The sequence below is a fragment of the Phascolarctos cinereus genome, unplaced genomic scaffold, assembly GCF_003287225.1.
Source record: "Phascolarctos cinereus isolate Bilbo 61053 unplaced genomic scaffold, phaCin_HiC Scaffold_5;HRSCAF=322, whole genome shotgun sequence".
NCBI lineage: Eukaryota > Metazoa > Chordata > Mammalia > Diprotodontia > Phascolarctidae > Phascolarctos > Phascolarctos cinereus.
Window position 1 is genome coordinate 345,713,843 of NW_027555958.1, and position 23,797 is coordinate 345,737,639.

General features: G+C 36.7%; 1 protein-coding gene across 4 annotated transcripts in view; it reads right to left on the reverse strand.

The window, feature by feature from the left end:
• Nucleotides 1-23,797, reverse strand: part of PLD5 (phospholipase D family member 5) — a 418,024-nt gene that overhangs the window by 25,561 nt on the left and 368,666 nt on the right. For all 4 annotated transcript variants that reach the window (XM_020982069.2, XM_020982072.2, XM_020982075.2 and 1 more), the window contains one exon: nt 2,743-2,940. In XM_020982069.2, coding sequence (XP_020837728.1) covers nt 2,743-2,940 — 198 coding nt within the window. The remainder of the gene's footprint in view (nt 1-2,742; nt 2,941-23,797) is intronic.

The following is a 23,797-nucleotide window of genomic DNA, read 5'->3' on the forward strand; positions in this document are numbered from 1 at the left end:
CCCCTTGACCTCTCTGCTTTTACTTCCTGGATGGATGGATAGAAGAGATATTGCTAATATATATTTACAAGAAGTGAATGAAAAATCAAAGATAACACTAAAATTTCAAATGTGAAAAATTGGATTAGTGGAACAGGAAGAAAAACCAGTGAAAGAGAAAGAGTAGTCAGGTTAGAGGAGAGCCAGAAGGTTATGGTGTCAAAGATATGAAATGAGGAGAAAGTATTATGGCTATATCTGGCATAGTAATATTTAGGGTCAAGCCATATTGGAGGGGGGCAGTGTTCTTTTATATGAAATCTATGGTTTTCCAAAGCCTTTAATTTCATTAACAGAAGATTTCACTGCACTGGTCTCTACAAAGCACACAACAGAAACGTGGCTCTTTGGTTAATGATAATTGCTACAGTGGCCCCAGAGCCAGAGTGAGTACCACCGCTCAAACATGGGAAATGTAACTTGCAAGTTAATCAGAAAACAGGCACTCAAATTGTCTTATTAGCAATCTTTCTTATGTCCTTTTAAATTCCTTTGTATTATCCCTTAATAGCAAAGCAGAAAGAGGAAAAAAAAGAATGAAAATAACAGATACTGGTCTAAGTTAAAACATTGTAACTGGCTTTTCCCAATCAACTGTTTCCCTGGAAGCTCACTTCTAAATCAATCCAGGCACCCTGCTTCCCAGTACAGATCAATTGGACTATATCTACTATGCTAGACATCCTTGCACCAGCAGGCTTTCAGCTCACTTCCAAACATGTTTCTGATTTTAAAGAGCTCTTTTCCAGAGCATCCTTTTCAAAACATGACCGTGTTGTTTTTGGGAAAAGTAATCCAAACAGCATTTTAATGGATTTCTCTTCAGACTCACTATGTTCTACTCAGTGTCCTACCTCACAAAATATATTTTAGTCTAAATGACTTTGATGGGTGATTGATTTGGGTAATAAACAAGAAGAAATGAAATCCACCTCCTACCTAGCTTAATCAAAACAGACCTTGAGACTAGTCCTTGTCTTGGATGACAAAATACAGACTTTCAAGGACTATAAAACACTTGCAAACACAGTAGGAATGAAGTTCAATCACTATTGCTGTTGCCTAGTTTCAGCAAAAAATGTAAAAAAAATAAAACAAAATCCGTTCCTCCAAATTAAGAAAAAGGATAAAATTATATTTAGGCTGTGGTCTATTCAGGAAAATGAGAAACTGGAAAATAAGAACAAAAATAAAATTAGCCCAACCCACAGCTTCATAGGAATTTTTAGCAGAAAACATCATACTGGGAAGTTATGTTATTTTTCTGGGACTTCCAAATGTGGAGTTTTTGAGTATTTGCAATCTGTAAACTCTTGTTAGGGCCAATATCTCACTAAAACCAGAGCACAGGGAGTCATTTAAAAAAGTTTCACAAGTATACTGAATGAAAGATTCTTTCTGTTGAATCATACAGAATGTCTAATGCATTGTGGACACAACAGAAAATACTTGCTACTAATAACAGCCAAGAATTTTGATATATAAGGTACAGAGGTATTTTTCAGTAGGCTGTTCATTCATAATATCTGTAAATCTCCAAGGATATTAGCTCAGATGTCAGCAATGAACTGATTTAGTATATATATTATGATGAAAAAACCTGACAGTGAGAAACTGAAAAGAAAAAAAAAAGGAAACCTTCTATAGGAGATGAGACTTCTCATGGGGGAAGTTTGATGAGAAACAATCTTGAAATTTGTCCCATCCTGAAGGTATGGATTCTGCAGAAGCAGCCTCAGAAATCCAGGAGGTTCCTTTAATGTAGGGAGGATTCTTCTCCTAGACTTTCATTTTGCAGTAACAATGTTTTGTTCTTTTGGTGGAGAGCTTAGAATGTAAACTTATGACATTGTCTCTCAACTTTTGGTCTTCTTGTCCTGACATGTAGTTTTATTGACATATGGAACTCCCAAGATGGAAACTCTCTTTATCAATGCAGATAGGCAACTTGGAGTCTTGGACAGTTGTTCGAGGTGCTTAAAGGTTGTGACAGAGGTTTATGTCATAGAATATGTATATAAGAACATTTAGAAATTATTATTTATAGTGAAAAGTATTTTTTATCATTTATCTTGACCACATAATGTTCTAGGAGATAGCACATGGTCTCAATGGTCAAAAAAGATAGAGCTAGTATAGTATTAGGGGCAGCTAGGTGGAACAGAAAGTTGGGAAGACTCATCTATATGAGTTCAAATCTGGCCTCAGACATTACTAGCTGTGTGATTCTGAGTAAGTCACTTAACCCTGTTTGCCTCAGTTTTCTCATATGTAAAATAAGCTGGAGAAGGAGATGGTAAACCTCTCCAGTATCTTTGCCAAGAAAACCCCAAATGGGGTCATGAAGAGTCAGATGTGACTGAAAAATGACTGAACAACAAAAGTGTAGTGTGAATTCTAGTAAGATGTGGCCAGAGCAACTAGTGGTCTTTTACTATTTTGAAGACCAGCTTAGATCTAATGCCTAAAGAAAGACAACAACATTCAAACAGAAGCATTCAAACATTCTGTAGCATGTATTTAAATAACCCATTTACAATTATATGAAATAACAGCTAAGCCATATGATCAATAAATGAACATGAAGCAAAACGCTTGAGGCATAGGTCTAGATCTAAGTTAACTCTTTGTACATTCTCGTTAATAATACCATAAATTAATTAGGAACTGAGTACAGGCTTTTTGATAAGGATGTCTACTCACCGACACAAATGCTTGAGACTTTGTTTCATTCAACTGAAGTTGCAATTTTTTTTGATTGTCATACACTCCATACAACCTCTTTGACCAAGTTTGAGGCACTCTGCTCTTGTATCTTAATGAGCTATACAAGGCAAATATCCTTTGTAAATCTAGGACCAGACAGCTGCAGTTGTAAAAGATGACACCAAGTTCTTTCATCTGTGAAATTAAAATGGAAGTCATTAATAGTGTCGTTATCTTTCACAGTCTATTTGAATAAGAAATAAATTTGAACTTCATTGTTTTCTTATATCTATTATCGTTCAGGAATATGAAAATAGAAAAGATCAATATATAAATGATATGAAAATTTAAATGTGCAATGATACAAATACATAAACACAAATGATAAATTACTAAAATGCCCCTTAGATATTCAGCTACATAGACAAGAAGAGTAAGCTAAATTAAAGTCTCTATTTAGTCTTATCATTTGTGACTTGAAGCAGATAATTTTGTTCTTTTTCCTGATGTATCAGTTTTTAAAGACTAGACCAACAGCTTAAAGATTCAGGCAAGCCCTGTGTTATGCATATGAATGCTGACTTGAAGGTTTGGCAATACTCTTGTACCTAAAAGATTATAGTCATTAGAACCTCTTCTATTTGCCAACAGAGGACTTACTACCAGATTTTGTGTTGAACTCAACTGGAATTCTTGGCTTTGATAGGGGCTATAACAGAGAAATTCAATAATTATTTGAATGGAGCTATATTTAAGGTGAGGATGGCTTATGTTGAGTTATGTTTTGATTAGCATCAACTTGGATGCTGCCTGATAGAGAAAAATAGTAATACTAACCAATTGGGAGTTCAGCATGTCCAATGAAGATGAAAGTAGATGTAGATGTTCTGTCCCAAAGGCCCTGAGATCAGTCAGTTAACAAATCTTTATTAAATACCTATTATGTGCTAGGAACTATGATAGCCACTGAAGATAAAATAAAACTATGCTAGGCACTAGGACAAAAGTGACTCAGTCCCTACCTTTGAGGGCATTCTATTGAGGAAAACAACATGTGGCTGCAAAGCTATGGTGATACTCATGGAAGGAGTGAAGATCATCTGTCACACCCACTTACTTGGTTAAAAGATAAATGAAATTGTATCTGAAAGTTCTGGACTTCCACCAGTGTGCAGTTATCATAAATGAACTTTCTGTCATTGAGCTAATCCTCTTTGTCTCAGTTGGCCTTGGCCAATGGATGGGTAGAGAAAATGGCTGCTGACGAGGGCCAAGAAGTGATACCAAGAAGTGAGGAAGTGAATGTAGGCAATTCAAGCTTCATTTCTTAGACAATACCTAACTTATTATATAACTCCAACTCCTCAGAAATCTTCCTTCTACATTTCTTTAAAAAGTCATTAAGCATTTATTAAGTGCCTACTATATGCCAGATATTGTGCTAACTACTGGGGATACAAAGAAAGATTAGATAGTTTCTAGTCTCAAAGAACTCACAGTCTAATGGAGAAGATAATATGCAGACAATTGGGTACAAACAAATTATAGATGGGATAAACTGGGAAAAAAAATTGACAGGGGGAAGACATTAGAATTAAGATCAGAAAAAAGCTTCTTGGAGAAAATGTGATTTTAGCTAGGACTTGAAGGAAGCCAGGGAAGCCAGGAGGCGGAGTATTTCAGATATGGGAGACAGCCAGTGAAAATGCATGAGTCTAGAGGTGGAGTGTCTCCTCTAAGGAATAAATAAATATCAAGGAGGCTAGTTTTGCTTGATCAAAGAATACATGGGGATGAGTAAGGTATAAGAAGATAGGAAAGATAGAAAGGGACCAGGCTTTGACTGCCAGGAAGGATTTTATATATGATCCTGGAGGTGAAAGGGAGCCACTAGGGATTTACTGAATGAGGCAGGGAGTGACACACATTTTAGGAGGATTAATGTGACATCTGAGTGAAGGATGAACTGGAGTGGGGAGAGACTTGAGGCAGGGAGACCAACCAGTAGGCTATAGTAATAGTATAGGTATAAGGTGATGAATGCTTCTACCAAGATGGTAGCAATGTCAAAGGCACAAAAGGAATATATATCTATATCTATATATATCTATATATAGATATATATCTATATATATCTATATATATCTATATCTATGTATATGTGTGTGTATATATGTATATATATATATATGTATATACACAGATATCTATATATAGATATAGATAGATATGATTTTCTGAAGGTAGAATTAGAAGGACTTGGCATCAGATTGGTTATAGCAGGTGAGGCAGTGAAGTATTGAGAATGACATCTAGGTTGTAAGCCTGGAAAGGTGGTGCTGCTCCCATGGGGAAGTTTGGAGAAAAGATAAAGGGTTCAGTTTTGGACATGTTGAGTCGAAGATGTCTAACAGGTAGTTAGAGCCACAAGTATGAAGATTAAGAGACTGATAGATAACTATAAAAACATTAGCATAAAGATAATTAAATCCATGAGAGGTGATGAGATCACCAAGTGAAATAGTGTAGAAAAAGAGAAGTCCCAGGACAGAGTTGGGGTGGGGGGCAATTTCCTTTAGTAGCCATGACCTGGATGAAGATCTAGCAAAGATACTGAGAAGTAAGGATCAGACAGGTGGGAGGAGAACCAGGATAGAGCAGTGTCATGGAAACCTAGTGAGAACAAAGTATCAAGGAAGAAGAGGACAGATGATCAAGGATGTCAAAGGCTACAACAAGGTCAAGCAGGTTGTAGAGCGAAAAAAGGCCATTAGATATTGCAATTAAGAAATCACGGTAGAGAAAGCGGTCTGGTTGAATGATAAGGTCAGAAGCCCAGACTATTGGGGCAGCTAGGTGGCACAGTGGATAGAGCACTGGCCCTGGATTCAGGAGGACCTGAGTTCAAATGCGGCCTTAGACACATAACAGTTACTAGCTATGTGACCATTGGGCAAGTCACTTAACCCCATTGCCCAACCAAAAAAAAAAACCCAAAAAACAAACAAAAAAAAACCCAGAGTGTAGAGAGATAAGAGGAGAGTGAGGTGAAAGGAAGTGGAGGTAGCAATTATATAGATGGCCTTCTCAGGGCATTTAACAATAAAAGGGAGAAGAGATAGGGGATAGGGATGGACAAGTCAACTAAGGGTCTTGAGGATGGGAGAGAAACATTTGGATGTGTTTGTAGGCAGAAGGGAAGCTTTCAGCTTCCAACTCATTGACCCTCACAGCCCCTGGATCTCTGATTTGGATCCTTTTTATCTTTTAGATTGTTTTGTTTTATTTTTTGTTCTTTGCTTCATGGAACATTCCTGCCTTCCTATCCCCTTACCTCCGGAGTCACTGGAAAGCCTGAAAACATTCTTCAAGGCTTTTTATTCTCCATTCTACCAGGAAGACCCTTAGTGCATAGATAGCTGTTGATTGTCTGTGGTAGAAATGCACATATGGCATAATCTGTCACTGCAATAGTTCCCTCACCCTTTCTACTGGCTAAAGTTGAAAGCTTTTTTTTTTTTTATTTATGGTTTCTCCTGCTTATGCTTGACGCTAATGTGAATGTAAAACTGTGTTTGTTGAAAAAGTAAGTAAGCTTGTGGTCATTTGAAATTTATTTTCATAGCTAATTCTACCCATGAAAAGTCTCACAGCATAGAGGACAGAGCATTTGTGCTGGAGTCAGAAGACCTGTATTCAAATCTTGACCCTTGGTCTTTTATTACTTGTGTGACCATGGGTGAGTCCCTTCATTTCTCAGTATTAGTTATAAGGGAAGATCTAGACAAAACGAAGAAAATAACACAACAACAAAAACCTAAAAAGATAAAAAAGAATTCAAACCAGGGGCCCAGGGCTATGAGGGTCAAGAAGTTGAAGTGAAAGCTTTGCTATTACTTACAAACATGTCTATATCTTCCCCATCCTCCAAAAACCTTCACTTGATCCATCCATCCACCCCCATCCTATATCTCTTGAAGACAGACTCAAAAATGAGAATAGATTCTACTTAATGCACAGGATGGGCATGAGAAAGTCTTTTGCAAATCTTAAAGCACAATACAAATGTGGATTATTATTATGTGGCTCTTCTGGACAACTGAGTTTATAAGACCATGGAACTCTTTCAGTAATGATAAGTTCCCTTCTAGATTGAATAAAGGGCCTTTACCCTGCTTTCATCAGAGTACCCACTGACGTGGGTTCATTTATATTGAACTCTTAACTAATATGGTCTTAGATAGTTTGTCAGATTGCCTCCTTAATAAAATACTGTCAGAGACTCTCCTTGAATTTCCCTTTCAAAATTTGGTCCTTTGTATAGTTTGAAGCCAAAATGAGGGTTGTATCAAATAAGGCAATATTTGTAAAGCACTTAGCACAGTACTTGGCACATAGTAGGAACTGTATATGTAATTAATGATTATAATTATTTCACATAAGAATTTTTGATGATATGTTCTTTACTCTGACTATAAAACAAGGAGGTAAATTTTCAAGTGTGGCATCACAACTGCTTGACCTTTTTATGAAATGAAGAGAGACAAGTAGGAGTTGGCTCTCAGGGTAGAGGGTGGTCTTCAGCTGCTGCAGTTCAGGGTTGGTCTTCTGAGGCATGTTGCTACTGCAGAGTACAGTTGAGTTTTAAATGTCACACAACAAAATGTTCCTTTCCACTCTTTATCAGTAAGAGATTTTTGCCACATTCTAATATTTCATCCAAAATGTTAATTTCTTTTTTTTCTTGAAAGTGCCTGGAGAATTTCACTTCTTTAATTTCATCTCATTACCTTAATTTCATCTTATGTAAATGTCAATTATTACCTCAGCACCTTTTTAAAAAAAATTCAATACAATCCCCATCTCCTTGGGATGCTAATGTCTTCTAGCTATTTGACAAGTTATGGGGTTGCCTAGCTAACTTACCAATACATATATTTACCCCTCCACCTCCAACTAAGCAGCATTTTCTATATTCACAGCTATTCATACTCAGAAAGGAATCTGTCATAATGAATCCTGGGAAAAGAAATGCTCACAAATGAACCTGAATATTCTCATTGGCGAGAAAAAAATAAAATCATTTATTTGTGTTGTGGGAGAGGGAGAAAAGGAAGGAGATGAGAACCCTGACAGTTTTACTATCTTTGTAGTACCACTGATAGGTAAGAGTAGGACCAGAAAACACAGATCTGTTAGCTTCTAGTGGGTGTTCTGTTCTCTTGTTCAGCAAGACACCCTGTATGAAGGACAAAGAAATACTCAGTTTGACTGAAGTATAAGGTATTTGGTGGTGGACAGTAGTGTGAGAAAAGCTAGAAAAGTAGGATGGTACAAAATTGTGTAGGGCCTTGAATGGGGAGGCAACATTTTCAAAACTGTACTAGGTAGGGAATGGGGAATCACTGAAGATTTTTGCAGAGTAATGACATAGACATATCTATGAATAAGAAAAATTAGTTTGGGTAGTGATATAAGATTTGGAGATGGAGAGAGAATAGAGGCAGGAAAATCTATTAGAGGCTGTTTCTATAGTGGGTTAATTAATGAAATGGGAATAAAGAAGAGGGGAGAGATGAAAGAGATTGTAGAAAAATCCTTTCCTATGTTGCTGCAAGAGCAGACTAGGGGAACAGAAGTAGAAGAAATTGATTATTTAGGGTTTTTACTAAGGATTGAATTTCATATATGTAAATAAAACTCTTCAAGTGGTGATAATGGGAAAAGTCAGAAAAAAAAACTTTGAATTCAGAGAACTTTTACTTCTAAATACCAAAAATGCAGGAAAGAACTTCATTTCTGACTTACTGGTGGGTGTATTTTTAAAGCTACCTTTCAAAAAAAAAGGCCACTTATATAATCACCCTGTTATTCAGGCTCTACTGACTAAAGTCTGACTTACAGTGCAACTCCAAGTAATTCTTTCCTTCAATCTCTCTGTGGCTGTGTCTCTGTGTATTCCAGATTTGAGCATTCTGACCAACTTCATCAATTTCATAGAATCACAGGAATTAGAGCTGAGAGTCAAGTAGATTACTCCCTTAACACGTAGATATGACTTGATCATTGTCACAAAGATAGTAAGCAGCAGAGCTGGGTTTTGAAGTAAATAGCTAGGTGGTGCAGTGGATAAAGCACCTGCCTGGAGTCAGGAGGACATGAATTCAAATCTGGTCTCAGATATTAGCTGTTTGGCTTTGGGCAAGTCACTTAAACCCCTTTGTCTCAATTCCCTCATCTGTAAAATGAAGTGATAAAAGAAATGGCAACCACTTCAGGATCTCTGCCAAGAAAATCTCAAGCGAGGACTGAAAAATGACTGACTGAGTTTGAATTCAATGTTTCTTTTACTATACCACAATGGACAACTCTATCAAAAAAACAAACAACTGAAATGTTTGGAAAATAAGAGTGAAGTAGAAATAAAAAGGAAGGGAAGGGAAAGAGGGCAGTTAGGTGGAGACCAAGTAAAATTACTAGTTGGTCACTTCTTCCAATACATTCAATAGAAAGACTGCTTCTTTAACCCTTTCTCTGCCTTAGCAAGTATAAAGAATTTCTGCCTAGACAAGTTTCTGTCAATATACATTGACCACCTCTGTGCTGTCAAGGAAGTAGCTGTACACTGACCTCATGACAGAGTCATAATTACCTGGGACATTTCATGTTTTCTGTGCTTAAGACACCAGAAGGTAACTTGTCACAACTTAGTGAACAAGATTTCCTTTAAAAAAACAGACATGTAAGGGGCAGCTAGGTGGTGCAGTGGATAGAGCACCAGCTCTGAAGTCAGGAGGACCTGAGTTCAAATCGGGCCTCAGACCAAACACTTGTAGCTGTGTGGCCTTGGGCAAGTCACTTAACCCCAATTGCCTAAAAAAAAAAAACCACAACAAAAGAAACAGACATGTATAAAATGCCACCAAAGTAATCCTACTCCCTTGAGCCACACTGCTCTGATACAAAGAGGTCTTCCCATATTCACTTTATCTCTTTTCTGTCAATCCAACCTATTTTCCAACCACAGATAAGGGGTCTAGTTTAGGAATACTAGCTCAGAGACGTGCATTAATTTGTATTTGTGTAAGGGACTTAGATTTTCATAAATCTAATCACAGAAAAAGGCTAGATAAACAGGTCAGCAAACTAACAATAAAAAATGTGGTCATGCCACATATTCTCTATCTGAGGTCTGAATGAGTCCCTGGAGTGAATCAGAAAGGAAGGCAATGTCCTCAGATGAAGAGTGAGAGGCTACACCTCCAGATGAACTTTTAAAATCAGTTCTGTGAGTCTTGAAAATAGACTTAAAAAAAAAAAGAATACAGCTCCTGATAGGACAAATAAAAGACATACGATTTTGGAGAAAAAGAATCTATAAGAAGCCAAGTAGAGCTAGGGGGAAAGTAGAAGTATAAGCAGAGTTAACAACTTCAAAGAAAAAGGACAACTCTGGGAGCAAGGCTGTTTGGGTCAATAAAGCATGAGGTGTCTGGACCTTTAAGACTTTTAACTCTGGACATGGCAAAAGTTGGTATAGTTTTCTCTATTTCAAGTATTTAATTTCTTTTTAAATGGTGTTTACCACTGGCTTTTGCTAGTCAGGGTGTACTTAGTGGGAAGGCAGCTGGAAAGAGGCAGCTGAAGAGGAAACACATCCATAGGGGAGAGAGAAGGATATATCTAACACTGAAGTATTTTGCCAGAAACATCGTCTCTGGCTGGGGGCTCAGGGCTAACAAAAGGATACAGAGAATTAGAGCTCTTTGGATATTACTTCCTTGAGTGGAGGAGTGAGTGCTTACTCCGGGAAACCCATTTTAGCAATGAGTCGGTAGGGAGAGGGAAATAGTGAAGTAGTTGGAAAAACTCTGATAACACCTCACTACTGCTACATATGCTACACAATTTCAGATTAGGAGGCTAGTTTATATCCTTAGAACTATTACCAGAAAGTGCTGTTTTCTTACCCCAACAGTTTCACTGCCCTGACTCCCTGACTGTGATAACACTTTGACCATAATGACTTTTGTTTTAAAACGGGACAAGCAATTGATAGGGAAAAAAATAAAAGTTATGTGAAGAAAATATTTTTCTTGTTTTTCTTCTCAAATATTTTGAGAGAAGGTTGTTAATGGGTCAGGAAAGAATGTGTGAAGAAAAATGAATGATTTTTAAATCATTAACATGAGAAGAATCAACTATTGCAACAGATTCCACAAAGATTTCTCTATAACAAGAAGAGAAAGCCTGAGTTTAGCTGTTGCTGTTGATGAAATATGTTGAGCAATAGGTTGATGTATCTCTATTGTTGGACTAGAATGGAAAGAACAGCAAACTAGATTTCAGTCTTCTGTGTTTCAGAATAAGTAATCTGAGTTTAGTATAATCACAGCTCAATTTATCATCAACTAATTGGTCTCCAGTTCATTTTTTTCATGATTATATAGCAACATGAACAAGTATTTCTCTAATCTCTTTGGCAAGGGGAAAAAGGGTCTGCAAATGCAAGCAACTTAATTTCCATGCTGTAATATTGCAAGAAATATAATTTCTATGATCTCTAACTTGATTTTCTTTCAACCTGCAAGGTGAGATTTTAGTTTCTTGGGATAGAAAACAAAAAGATTGCTTCTTAATTGCTCCAAAGCACTTTGGATCTATGTTCTTTTCCTTTCAGAAATACTTTGCACTTTGCTTTCCTCCCCTTCATTCCTACAGTGTGTGGTTTGTACCATTTAACTTCTCTTTAGTTCATATTCTGCATTTGCCAAATAGGAATCATGTTTGCTATGTACCAGAATGCTGATGTGAGGACTGATGACAGGGTTTTTAGCAACACTACATTTTTCACAGGCATCTTAAAATTTCAAGGAATATTCAATCACTTGTTAGCATTCCCTCCTGGCTAGGAAGATTTACACCTTATATTCCTGGATATATTCCAGGAAAGGGGACAGGTAGATAGATCAGCAGATCGAATAGTTAGAGGGCCTGGCCTGAAGTCACAAAGACTCATCTTCCAGAGTTTAAATCTGGCCTCAGACACTTACTAGTTGTGACCCAGGTCAAGTTAGTTAACCCCACTTGCCTCAGTTTTCTCATCTGTAAAATAAACTGGAGAAGAAATGGCAAACCACTCTAGTATCTTTTCTGAGAAAATCCCAAATGGGGTCATGAAGAACTGGATAGGACTGAACAACAACAACAACAAATGAGCTGGAGGAGTAAATGGCAAACCACTCCAATATCTTTGCAAAGAAAACCCAAAACGGAGTCAAGAAGAGTCGGACATGATTGAAATGATTGGACAACAATAATAAGTTCCAAAAAAAGTAACTTAATTAGTAATACAAAGAACCCAGGATATTAAGGGCATGAGAAGAGTCTAAGACATTTAGAGCCGGAAATGGAGCAGAGTTGAACAGCTTTCAAGTTCTTTTCAGAACTTTAAAGTTTGTTCTACTTCTGAGCAGGTCGAAAATTATTCTGGAACCTCCCCCGCCTCTATCAGCTCCACATCCCCCTGTCCCAAACTCCTGCTGTCTTTTCTTCCACATTGGCTCACTTCCTCCTTTCCTCTTCCTGTCCTTGATAGTTGAGGGTAAATAAGATGAGACAGATTCATTCCAGTTTGTTTTTTTTCTCCCCATCTCAAGTCCTATCCTGGCTTGTAATTTCAGTTCTCTTCTGACTCACTGTCTGGTGTTACATTAGTCGCTTGGCCTGCCTATGTTTCAGTGGACCTGCTGCCCTAATTGTCACACAAGGCTGTTGACTGGGAAATAGATAATACTCTTTCATCCTTCTCTTTCCTATCCAAAAAAGATAATAGTAAAGATAAAATAACAACTGAAGGAACAATTTTTTTTTCCTAGAAAAAACAATTTTTGGGGGAGTGATTGAGGGAGGGATTGGAAAGTTTCTTTGGTACTCTTGATAAAGCTAATTTAGTTATCAGAGGTAACAGAGAATTCTGAAACCACCTAGAAAGGTCTAGACATGTAGGAAAATTTTCAGAAAGAATATTCTTCTCCCTCCTCTTCCCTCATTGCTTTCCTCAAAGTGTGGGATTCTCTGGGGGAATTATCCACATAAATAATGTGTTTATATAAAATATTTCCTATTTGTGTCATGACTTAGCAGCAGCTGAAGAAACAAAGGCAATGGATGATCATTTTTAAAGAAGAAGAATTCTATACACAATTTGTATCATCTTTTCTCCTTCTGTTCGGCTTTGGAAATATTACCAAATGTTAAAAAATGGACCAAATATAAACATACATATTCTACTTTGGGTCAGTATTGGGCTAGCCTCCAGATCTGTGAAAGAAATAACTAGTTCCCTGTGGGAAACCAGGTGGCACAATGGATAGGTTGCTGGGCCTGAAGTTGGGAAGACTCATTTTCCTGAGTTCAAATCTGGCCTCAGACACTTACTAGCTGTGTAACCCTGGGCAAGTCACTTAACCCTGTTTTCCTCAGTTTCCTCATCTGTAAAATGAGCTGGAGAAGTAAATGGCAAACCACTCCAGTATCTTTACCAAGAAAACCCCAAATGGAGTCATGAAGAGACACAACTGAAATGAATGAACAGTAATAATGTACAATTTGAATCATCTAGGTTATGTGCTGTCTCAAGGACTACAAAAAGATTAAAGGCATTTGGGGGATTTCCTAGGCATATTAGGGTCCTGGATTTTAAGTCTGTCTCTATATACACACATATGCATATATCTCTATCTACCCATCTACCCATCTACCCCTCTACCCCTCTGTATCTTGGAGAGATACTGCAAATATCCAATCCCAAGACAAAAGCCCATCTTTTTACTATCAACATTCCACTGGTGCTAGTATACAGTTGTGAAGTATGGAACACTACAGTCTCTCTCTAAACACACACACATATGTATATTTACGTATATATGTATCTATCCCATATACATTGCATTTGCTGGTTCTCTTCCTTATCGGAATGTCAGCTTCTTGAAGGCAGGGAGCACATTTTTTTCTTTCTTTATATCTCCAGTGCTTAGCACAGTACCTGGCACTTATTAAGTGCTAACTAAATGCTTCTTCACTATCAATTCACTTGGGCAATACTTTGAATAAAACTATATACCGTTTACCGCTGGCTATTGTCTTCTTATGTCCTTAATCATAAAAGAAAACAAAACTGCTGCTTTTAAGGGCACTGTTTATTGACTTTTTTCTATTCTCAATGTCGCTATTCTCATTATTCTAAGATTCCCACAGAGGTGAGTTGGGGTATAGAAGATGGCAAGGAGATCAAAGAGGGCTGGGGGCAGTGGTGGAAGAGAAGGACAAAGACAGTAATTAGAGAATAACTAGGTGGAACAGTGGATATAGTGTTGGGCCTGGGGCTGAGAAGACGAGTTTAATGATGCCTTAAGACATTTACCAGCTGAATAATCCTGGGCAAGTTACTTAACCTCTGTTTGCCTCAGGTTTCCCATAGTAAAATGGGGATAACAATAGAACCTACCTTCCAAGGTTGTTGAATCAAAAGAAATAATATTTGTAAGCTAAACAGCACCCAGTAAATGTTTAATAAATGCTTATTCTCTCCCTCCTTCAATAATGAAAACAACATTTTTTGCCATTATAAACTGATTTTTTTCTTTAACATCTATTTCATTCTTACAACAACTCTGTAAGGTAGGCAGAAGACCAAAGAGAGGGAAAGATCTTCTGGTATTAGCCTCTTCCATCATAACTGATACTCTTTTTTCCTCTTTAAAATAAAGGCTTTCAGTTTTTTTCTTAAACATGGCTACTAGAAACGAGCTCTTAACTAGATCAATAGTAGTTGATAGCCTTCAAGGAAACTAGGACAAGGATATTAGAAGAGAAGTGCCTGAGAGACAGATACAAGAGATGATTAGACTTTATTTCCTATCTTTTTGGCACTGAATTGTCTGAAAGCATGACGACTCTTAGGAAGATATCCACTGCAGCATCAGATAATGGAGTTCTAAGAGATCATATAATCAATCCATCAACCAACAAGCATTTATTAAATACCTACTATGTGCCAGGTGCTATCTAATAAAAACAAAAATGATACACTGTCTTCAAGGAAGAAATGTTAACAGATAAGGACATACATATTTACATACATATTATACATTACATATAATACAAATACAAGGCAATTTCTTAAGACACTCAAAACCGGGGGGATCAAAGGCTACACACAGGGAATGGTAAATGAGCTATTGTTCCATTGTTCAATCATGTCTGACTCTTTGTGACCTCATGGACCATAGCACACCAGGCCCTTCTATTCTCTATCTGCTGAACTCTGTCCAAGCTCATGCTCATTGCTTCCATGACACTATCTAGCCACCTCATCCTCTGCCATCCTCTTTTCCTTTTGCTTTCAATCTCTCCTAATATCAGGGTCTTTTCTAATGAGTCCTGTCTTCTCATTATGTGGCCAAAGCATTTAAGCTTCAGTTTCAGTATTTGTCCTTCCAATGAACAGTCTGAACTGATTTCTTTAAATGTTGACCAATTTGATCTCCTTGCTGTCCAAGGAACTCTCAAAAGTCTTCTTTGGAACCACAATTTGAAAACATTGATTCTGTGGCACTCAGCTTTCCTTATATTTCACCTCTCACAGCCGTATGTTACCATTGGAAAAACCATAGCTTTAACTATATAGACCTTTGTTGGCAAGGTGATATTTCTGCTTTTTAGTGTGCTATCCAGATTTGCCATAGCTTTCCTTTGAAGGAGCAAGAATTTTTAATATCATGGCTGCAGTCACCATCTGCAGTGATCTTTGAGTCCAAGAATATAAAATCTGACACTGATTCCATTTCTTCTCTCTTTATTTGCCAGGAAGGGATGACACAGTTGTCATGATCTTAGGTTTTGTTTTTTTTACACTGTTAAGCTTCAAGCTAGCTGTTACAGTCTCCTCTTTCACCCTGATCAAGAGACTTCTTAATTTGTCTTTACTTTCTGCCACCAGAGCGGTATCATCTGCTTATCTGAGATTGTTGATATTTCTCCTGGCAACCTTAATTCTGTTTTTTTATTCATCTATCTTGGCATTTCACATGATGTATGTTGCATATAAGTTAAACAAATAAGATTACAGCATACAGTCTTGGTGCATTCCTTTCTCAATCTTAAACCAATCTCTTGTTCCATGTTCAGTTCTGTTGCTTCTTGGCCCACATGCAGGTTCTTCAGGAGACAGGTAAGATGATCTGGTACTCTCATCTCTCACATAAAAGATTTTAGAAAGTGCCTTCTATGTTTGTGATATATACATACATATATATACATACACATGTCTATATATACATGTATATATGTGTATACACATACTCAGTTTTTAATATTTTTAAATGTTTGATAAGATCCATTTTTATGTCCCACTAGGACAGTTCTGCCCTATTCCCTCACACCCTCACACCCCCTTCCCTGGAGTTCATTTAGAGCTTATTTGAATTCTGTTTCTAAGAAAGACTTGTTTCAGTTCTTTATTTCTTCTGTCAATCTGGGTACTTTATTGTTTCATAATTATTCATCTATTTTGTCTAAGTTTTCAATTTGTTGGTATAGAATTGAGTGCAGTAGTTTCTGACAATTTTCTTTTGTTTCATTTGTTGTGAATTTCTTTTTCATTCTTATTTCAGTGATTTGTTTTTTCTCACTTCCTTTTGAAATCAAAATAGCTAATGGCAAGTCTATTTTAGTGGTCTTTTAAAAACACCTCTTAGTTTTATTTATCATGACAAAAGATTTTTGTTTTAATTTTGTTTATTCTGTGATTTTTTGAATATTTATTTTTACAAATTTGGTTTTTTCCAATGTTTTAAAACTGTATGTTCAGTTCTTTGACTTCTCTCCCCTTCTTCCCCACTCCCTGCCCATTTTCATGATATAAGCATTTAGAAAGATAAAATTTCCCCAAAGAACTGCATTGGTTATATCCCAAAAGTTTTTGGTATGTTATCTCATCAAAATGTTATTTTGTTAATTGTAGTTTGCAAAATTTGATCTCTTCTTTGTTCTTCTGGATTATACTGTATATTCTCCATTTAGGTCTGAATTATTTATCAGGTTTTCCTTATTGCATCGTGGTCTGAAAAGAATGTGCTTACTATTCTTCCCATCTGTATCTATATGAGTTCTTTATAAGAACCCTTAAGTGCCATGCAAAAGCTAAAAAAATGAATAATCCTTATCATTCCCATTTAGTTATAGCCAATACTTTATCATACGTATTTTTCTAATATCATATTCAGATTTTAAAAATTCTTTCTCATTTATTTTTCAGTTAGATTTTTTTAGATCTGAAATAGGCATGTTGACATCCTCAAGTAGTATAATTTTTGCCTTCTTGTTTTCCCTGTCATTCAATTACCTTTTCATTTAAGTACTTAAATACTATGTGATTTAATGCATACACACTAATATTGATTGCTCATTATCTATGATACCTTTAAGCATAATAAAGGTTCTCTCATTAATTCTCTTAACCATGCCTATTTTTACTCAGAAAACATTTATTAAGCACTTACTAAATATCAGGCATTGAGCTAAGTTCTAGGGATACAGAGAAAGGCAAAAATATGGATCCTGCCTTGAAGGAGCTCAATTCTAAGGGAGGAAAAAACATGCAAAACATTCATATAGATATAGACTGTAAATAGAGATAATGATTACCACTCTCAATTGAGTTCTGACATTCATATAAGGAACAACTTTACTACAAATACTCATATTAAGTCTATAGAAAACTGTCTCTTTTTTATGTGTTTCTTTTTTTTTATTTTTAGTTTTCAACATTTACTTCCACAAGATTTTGAATTCCAAATTTTCTCCCCATCTTGCCCCTCCCCCACCCCAAGATGGCATGCATTCTGAATACCCCTTCCCCTAGTCTGCCCTCTTCTTTCTCTCCCCCCTTCTCTTATCCCCTTCCCCTTCTATTTTCCTGTAGGGCAGGATAGACTTCTGTACCCCATTTCCTGTATTTCTTATTTCCCAGCTGCTTGTGAAAGCATTTTTAAAAACATATGTTTTTAAAACTTTGGGTTCCAAATTTTCTCCCTTCCTCCCTCTCCATTCACCCTCATTGAAAAGGCAAGCTACTCAATATAGGTTATACATGTGCAGTTATGCAAAACACTTCCATAGTAGACATGTTGTGAAAAGCTAACTCTATTTCCCTTAATCCTATCCTGACCTCCCATTTATTTTATTCTTTCTTTTGACCCTGTCCCTCGTCAGAAGTATTTGCTTCTGATTACCCCTTTCCCAATCTGCCCTCCTCTCTATCATTCCCCTGCTCTCTTGTCTCCTTCTCTTCCTATTTTCCTGTAGGGTAAGAGATTTCCATCCAATTGAGTGAATATGTTATTCCCTCCTTAAGCCAAATCCTATGAGAATAAGATTTACTCATTCCCTTTCACCTTCCCCCATTTCCCCTCCACTGAAGAGCCTTTTCTTTTTTGTGGATAATTTACCCCATTCTACCTCTCCCTTTCTTCTTCTCCTAGTATAATCCTCTCTATCCCTTAATTTTATTCTCCAGATATGACCCCTTAATCTTCAACTCACCCTGTGCCATCTCTATCTATCTATCTATCTATCTATCTATCTATCTATCTATCTATCTATCTTCTATCTATCTATCTATCTACACACATAATTTTTCCCTCCAACTACCCTAATACTGACAAAGGTCTCATGAGTTACAAATATCATCTTTCCATGCAGGAATGTAAACAGTTCAACCTTAATAAGTCTCTTATGATTTCTCTTTCCTGTTTACCTCTTCATGTTCCACTTGAGTCTTGTATTTGAAAGTCAAATTTTCTATTCAGCTCTGGTCTTTTCATCAAGAATGCTTGAAAGTCCTCTATTTCACTGAATGACCCTTTTTTCCCCTGAATGATTATACTCAGTTTTGCTGGTTGCAATCCTATCTCCTTTGCCCTCTGGAATATTATATTCCATGCCCTCTGGTCCTTAATGTAGAAACTGCTAAATCTTGTGTTATCCTGATTGTGTTTCCACAGTACTTGAATTGTTTCCTTCTGGCAGCTTGTAATATTTTCTCCTTGACCTGGGAACTCTGGAATTTGGCTACAATATTCCTAGGAGTTTTCCTTTGGGGATCTCTTTCAGGAGGAGATGTGGATTCTTTCATTTCTATTTTGCCCTCTGGTTCTAAAATATCAGGGCAGTTTTCCTTGATAATTTCTTGAAAGATGATGTCTAGGCTCTTTTTTTGATCATGGCTTTCAGATAGTCCAATAATTTTTAAATTCTCTCTCCTGGATCTATTTTCCAGGTCAGTTGTTTTTCCAATGAGATATTTCACATTGTTTTCTAATTTTTCATTCTTTTGATTTGTTTTACAGTGTCTTGATTTCTCATAAAGTCACTAGCTTCCAATTGCTCTATTCTAATTTTTAAGGAAGTATTTTCTTCAGTAATCTTTTGGACTTCCTTTTCCATTTGGCCAATTTTTCTTTTTAGGGCATTCTTATCCTCATTGGCTTTTTGGACCTCTTTTGCCATTTGGGTTAGGCTATTTTTTAAGGTGTTATTTTCTTCAGTATTTTTTTGGGTCTCCTTTAGCAAGCTGTTGACTTGTTTTTCATGATTTTCTTGCATCACTCTCATTTCTCTTCCCAGTTTTTCCTCTCTACTTACTCTCTTCTCTCTTTTGAGCTCTTCCAAGGCCTGTGACTGATTCATATTTTTCTTTGAGGCTTTGGATGTAGGAGCTTTGACTTTGTTGTCTTCTTCTGGTTGTATGTTTTGATTTTCTTTGTCACCAAAGTACGATAATATAGTCTGACTTTTTTTGCACTGCTTGCTTATGATCCCTACCAATTACTTGAGTTTTAAACTCTTTGTTAAGGTAAGAGTCTGCTTCCAATGTGGAGAATGTACTGTTCCAAGCTTTGGGGGTTTGTGCATCTGTTTTCAGAGATACTTGTACGGACCTGTAAATTTTCAGTTCTTCCAAGGTGGTATGATAAGGGGTGAGGTGTTTACTCCTTTCCTGGCCTGTGCTCTGGTCTATTAGTGACCACAAGCACTCCTTTCTGTCCTGTAACTGTGAGGAGGGTTTTCTCTGTACAGCCACTACAAGCTCCACCATGCCAACACTCCTTCTCACCCCAGGACCACCATCCAGAACTGTGACCCAGATCTAAGCACAGGCAAAGCAAGAGAATCCTGCCTCAGCACTGGCAAAGAGATCCATGCAATCCCCCTATGATCAGCCACTGGATTCCCCCCTCAGTCTGTGGCACAGAAGCTCAAGAGGCAGCTCCCGCTCGGGACCATGCTCAGGGAATGGAACTGAGACCCTGAGCTTCTTTCTCAGCACCACAGAAACAGACTTTTCCCACTGACCTTCTAAGTTGTCTTTGGCATTCCTTGGGTTGAGAAGTCTGGAAACCACCACAGCTGCCAGCGATTCAGTCCTCTGAGGCTTGTTCCAGGTTTGCTGCGGCCTGTGCGCCTACACAGAACTGAGCTCCTCTTCCAGCCTGGCACGATATACCTTTTCTGATCAATGATACAGGTTGTCTTGGGCTGGAAATTTGCTTCACTCTGTCTTTTTGTGGGTTCCACTGCTTTAGAATTTGTTTAGAGACATTTTTTTAATAGGTATTTGGAGGGGTTTGGGGGAGAGTTCAAGCAAGTCACTGCTTTCACTCTGCTATCTTGGCTCTGCCCTCCTTGTGTTTCTTATAAACAATAAATTGTCAGGTTTTGCTTTTTGATCCATTCTATCACTGCTAACTTTCATGGGCAAGTTAATCTCATTCACACTTATAGTTATTTCTTTTAAGTTTAATGTTCCCTCCATCATATCCTATTATGTTTCCTCTTTGCCTCCCCCCCTTTCTAAAAGAAATGTGTGTATGTATATGTCTGTATAGACATATGTGTGTGTATATATATATATATTTATATATGTATGTATGTTTCCCTATTTCCTTAATTAATGTCCATAATATGTTTATTTTGCTTATGATTATTTCCTTGCTAATTGTACCTTCTTTTTTAATACCTCCTCTTTTCTTTCTCTGTCCCAGTCCAGTATATGTATTTGATTATATTACTACCATTTTTCTCTTATTCTGTTTAGATAAGAATGAAATTCAGATGATTTTCCTCACTTTCCCTCACCTATATCCTTGTGTAAATTTCTCTGCCAAATATTAAATTTCTACCCCATGTTTCCCATTCCTTCTATAGAATGTTGTACTTTTTTTCCCTTTTCCCCTTTTCTTTGCTTTTGCTTTTGTTGTTGTTGTTGTTGTTTTAATGATACCCTAGATCTGAATTACCTTATAGACTGTTATTAGAGATAGTGGGCTGCTGAAAACACAATATATCCCTTCTCTCACAGGATATAAGCATTTGAACACCATTTAGCTGTTTCAAGTTGTCTAAATCTGTTTAAGTGTCACTTGTCTTCTGTGTTTGTTTCCAAGGTTTTACTTAGCTCAGTGTCTCTCAGTAAGAATTTTTGGAATTCATTAGTGCTATTAAAGGTTCAATTTATTCTTGTAGGATTAAACTCAGCTTTGCAAGATAATTTATTATATTTAGGCCTTTTTGTTTTGCCTTTATGTGTGTTGTGTTCTATACTTTCTGTTTTTCTTCTTTTACATAATCTTGCATGAGTTTTATTGTGGTTCCTTGGTAATTGATCTATTTCTTTTTAAAAAAATAATTTATTTTGATTTATCAACAATCACTTTCATGTGCTTTTGAATTTGAAATTTTTCTCCTCCTCCCTCCTCACCACCCTCCCCAAGGTGGCGAACCATCTGATATAGGCTATACATATACATGCCTATTAAACATATTTTCACATTAGTGATGTTGTAAGGAAGAATTAGAACCAATAGGAGGAACCACCAGAAAGAGGAAACAAAACTCAATAGAAGAAAAAAAAATAGCAAATAGTATGCTTTGATCTGCATCCAAACTCCATAGTTCTTTCTTTGGATGTGGATGGCATTTTCCATTGTGAGGCCTTTGGAGATGTCTTAGATCCTTGTATTGCTGGGAAGGGTTAAGTTGATCAATATTAGTCATCATAATTAATCTATTTCTGGCTATTCTTGTATTTCTTTTTTTTTTTCACTGACCTGGAAGGTCTGGAGTTTGGCAATCATATTTCTGGGTGAGTGAAATTAGGAATATCTTTCAAAATATGAATTCCATTTTCCATTTGTCATCTGGCAAAATGTCTAAATTAAATTATCTAATAGTTCCGAACATTTTAAAAATGATTTTTATAAACAGGTCCACTTTAAAAATACTTTTCAAAGAGTTCTTTGGTTTTTAAACTATAACTACCTATTTTGTTTTCCAGGGCAGTTATTTCTTACAATAAATATTTCAAGCATTCTTACAATTTTTCAGCCTTTTGATTGAGTTCTAATGGAACTTGTAATATTATTGATTTTTTGAGTTTTGTTTTTTCCATTCTGTCATTACTGGTATCTACTACTTTGTTAAGCTAGTCCAGTTTTTGTTTTAAATGTTTTTTTTCCAAATTTTTCTTTTTTGGGGCTCTAATTTGGCTCCTCATTTTTTCCTTTATCTATTTCATTTCTTTTAGTAGACCTTCTATTCACTCTTGGGGCCCTTGTGGCCAACCCATTTTTTTTTCTCATATTCTATTTGTAATTGTTGCCAAATTGTTTTCTTATCATGGGATTCTTTTAACCCATATGTTTACTCATTTCTTTGGTCTTCTTATAGGAGATATCTGGAGAGGTCTTCATGCTTTGCTATTCGTTTTGAAATTCTCTTGGCTCTGCATTTGCTTGAGTTAATGTGGCATAACCCTTTAGGGAAGGGAAGGTTGTCATTTGAGTAGCAGCAAGGCAGCTGTCCCTCTTCCTTGAACTACTTCAGGTTGGTGGTGAAACGGAAGAGTAGCCTAGCTTCCCTACCTCCCCCCAACACCCTGCACTGTCTCACACTGGGCACTGTCTCCCTTTCCTTCTGAATATGCTTAGAACAGTCAGATGTTGTAATGGTTGGTAAAGTGGCTGCTGTTCAGCAGGCTCCAAACTGACTCTAAGATGGCTGGAACATTTGTAGTCTTCATTTCTTGGTTTTTCTTGCTTTGACTTTTCATTCTTTTTCTCAAGACTTACTTGTGTACATTCTTCTCATTCTTTTGTTTTAACTTTCTTTTAACTGGCCTATCTATTGTTCTTTTGTTGGTTTTAGAGGGGATCTAGGTTTCTCTGGGATGGTCTCACATGATCATATTTTAGAAGAAATGTTATGGCATCAGTAAGGAGTAGTTAGATATCAAAGACAGAATAAATATCTACCAAGATATTCACAGCATTCTTTTTGTGGTAGCAAAGAACAAGCACCAAAGTGGGGGCTTCTAAGTTAAAATAGAACTGAAAAAAAAACCTGTTACATATGACTGTAATAGAATTTGCAAGTAATAGTAACAAATATGATAATTCAGAGAAACACAGAAAGACTTCTGTGAACTGATACAAAGTGCAATAAGCAGAAAGAAAATAACATTATCCATAATGGTTTCACCAATGAAGATGAAGAGAATAAGAAGACAGAGCCAAACTCTTAGTGTTTGAAAAATCAGTGATGGCCTTGGAAAACAGATAGTGAAAACTATGGTAAAGAGATGAAGGATGCCAAAGGAACAATGTTGTAGATACTGACAGATGAGATGGCTGTTTCTGTTAAACTGATTCCCTTGTTAAAAGGAGGGGTTCACTCTGGAGGAGAGGAGAACTAGTTTTTTCTCATCTTTTTTTGTATGCATCTATGTTCTGTCTTAGTTATTTTCTCTCCTGTGTTGATACAAGAGCATTTCCATTTAATTTTGACTAGTCCCACTGCACATTCTTTCATTCCAAGTAGCTATTTTACTTTTAAATTAAAAGCTTCACTGAACAAAGAGGTAACAGAGGTTGTGCATGCCCAAACAACTACGTGGAGAGTAAGAGAAAATGTAATTTTGCTATTTTTGTTA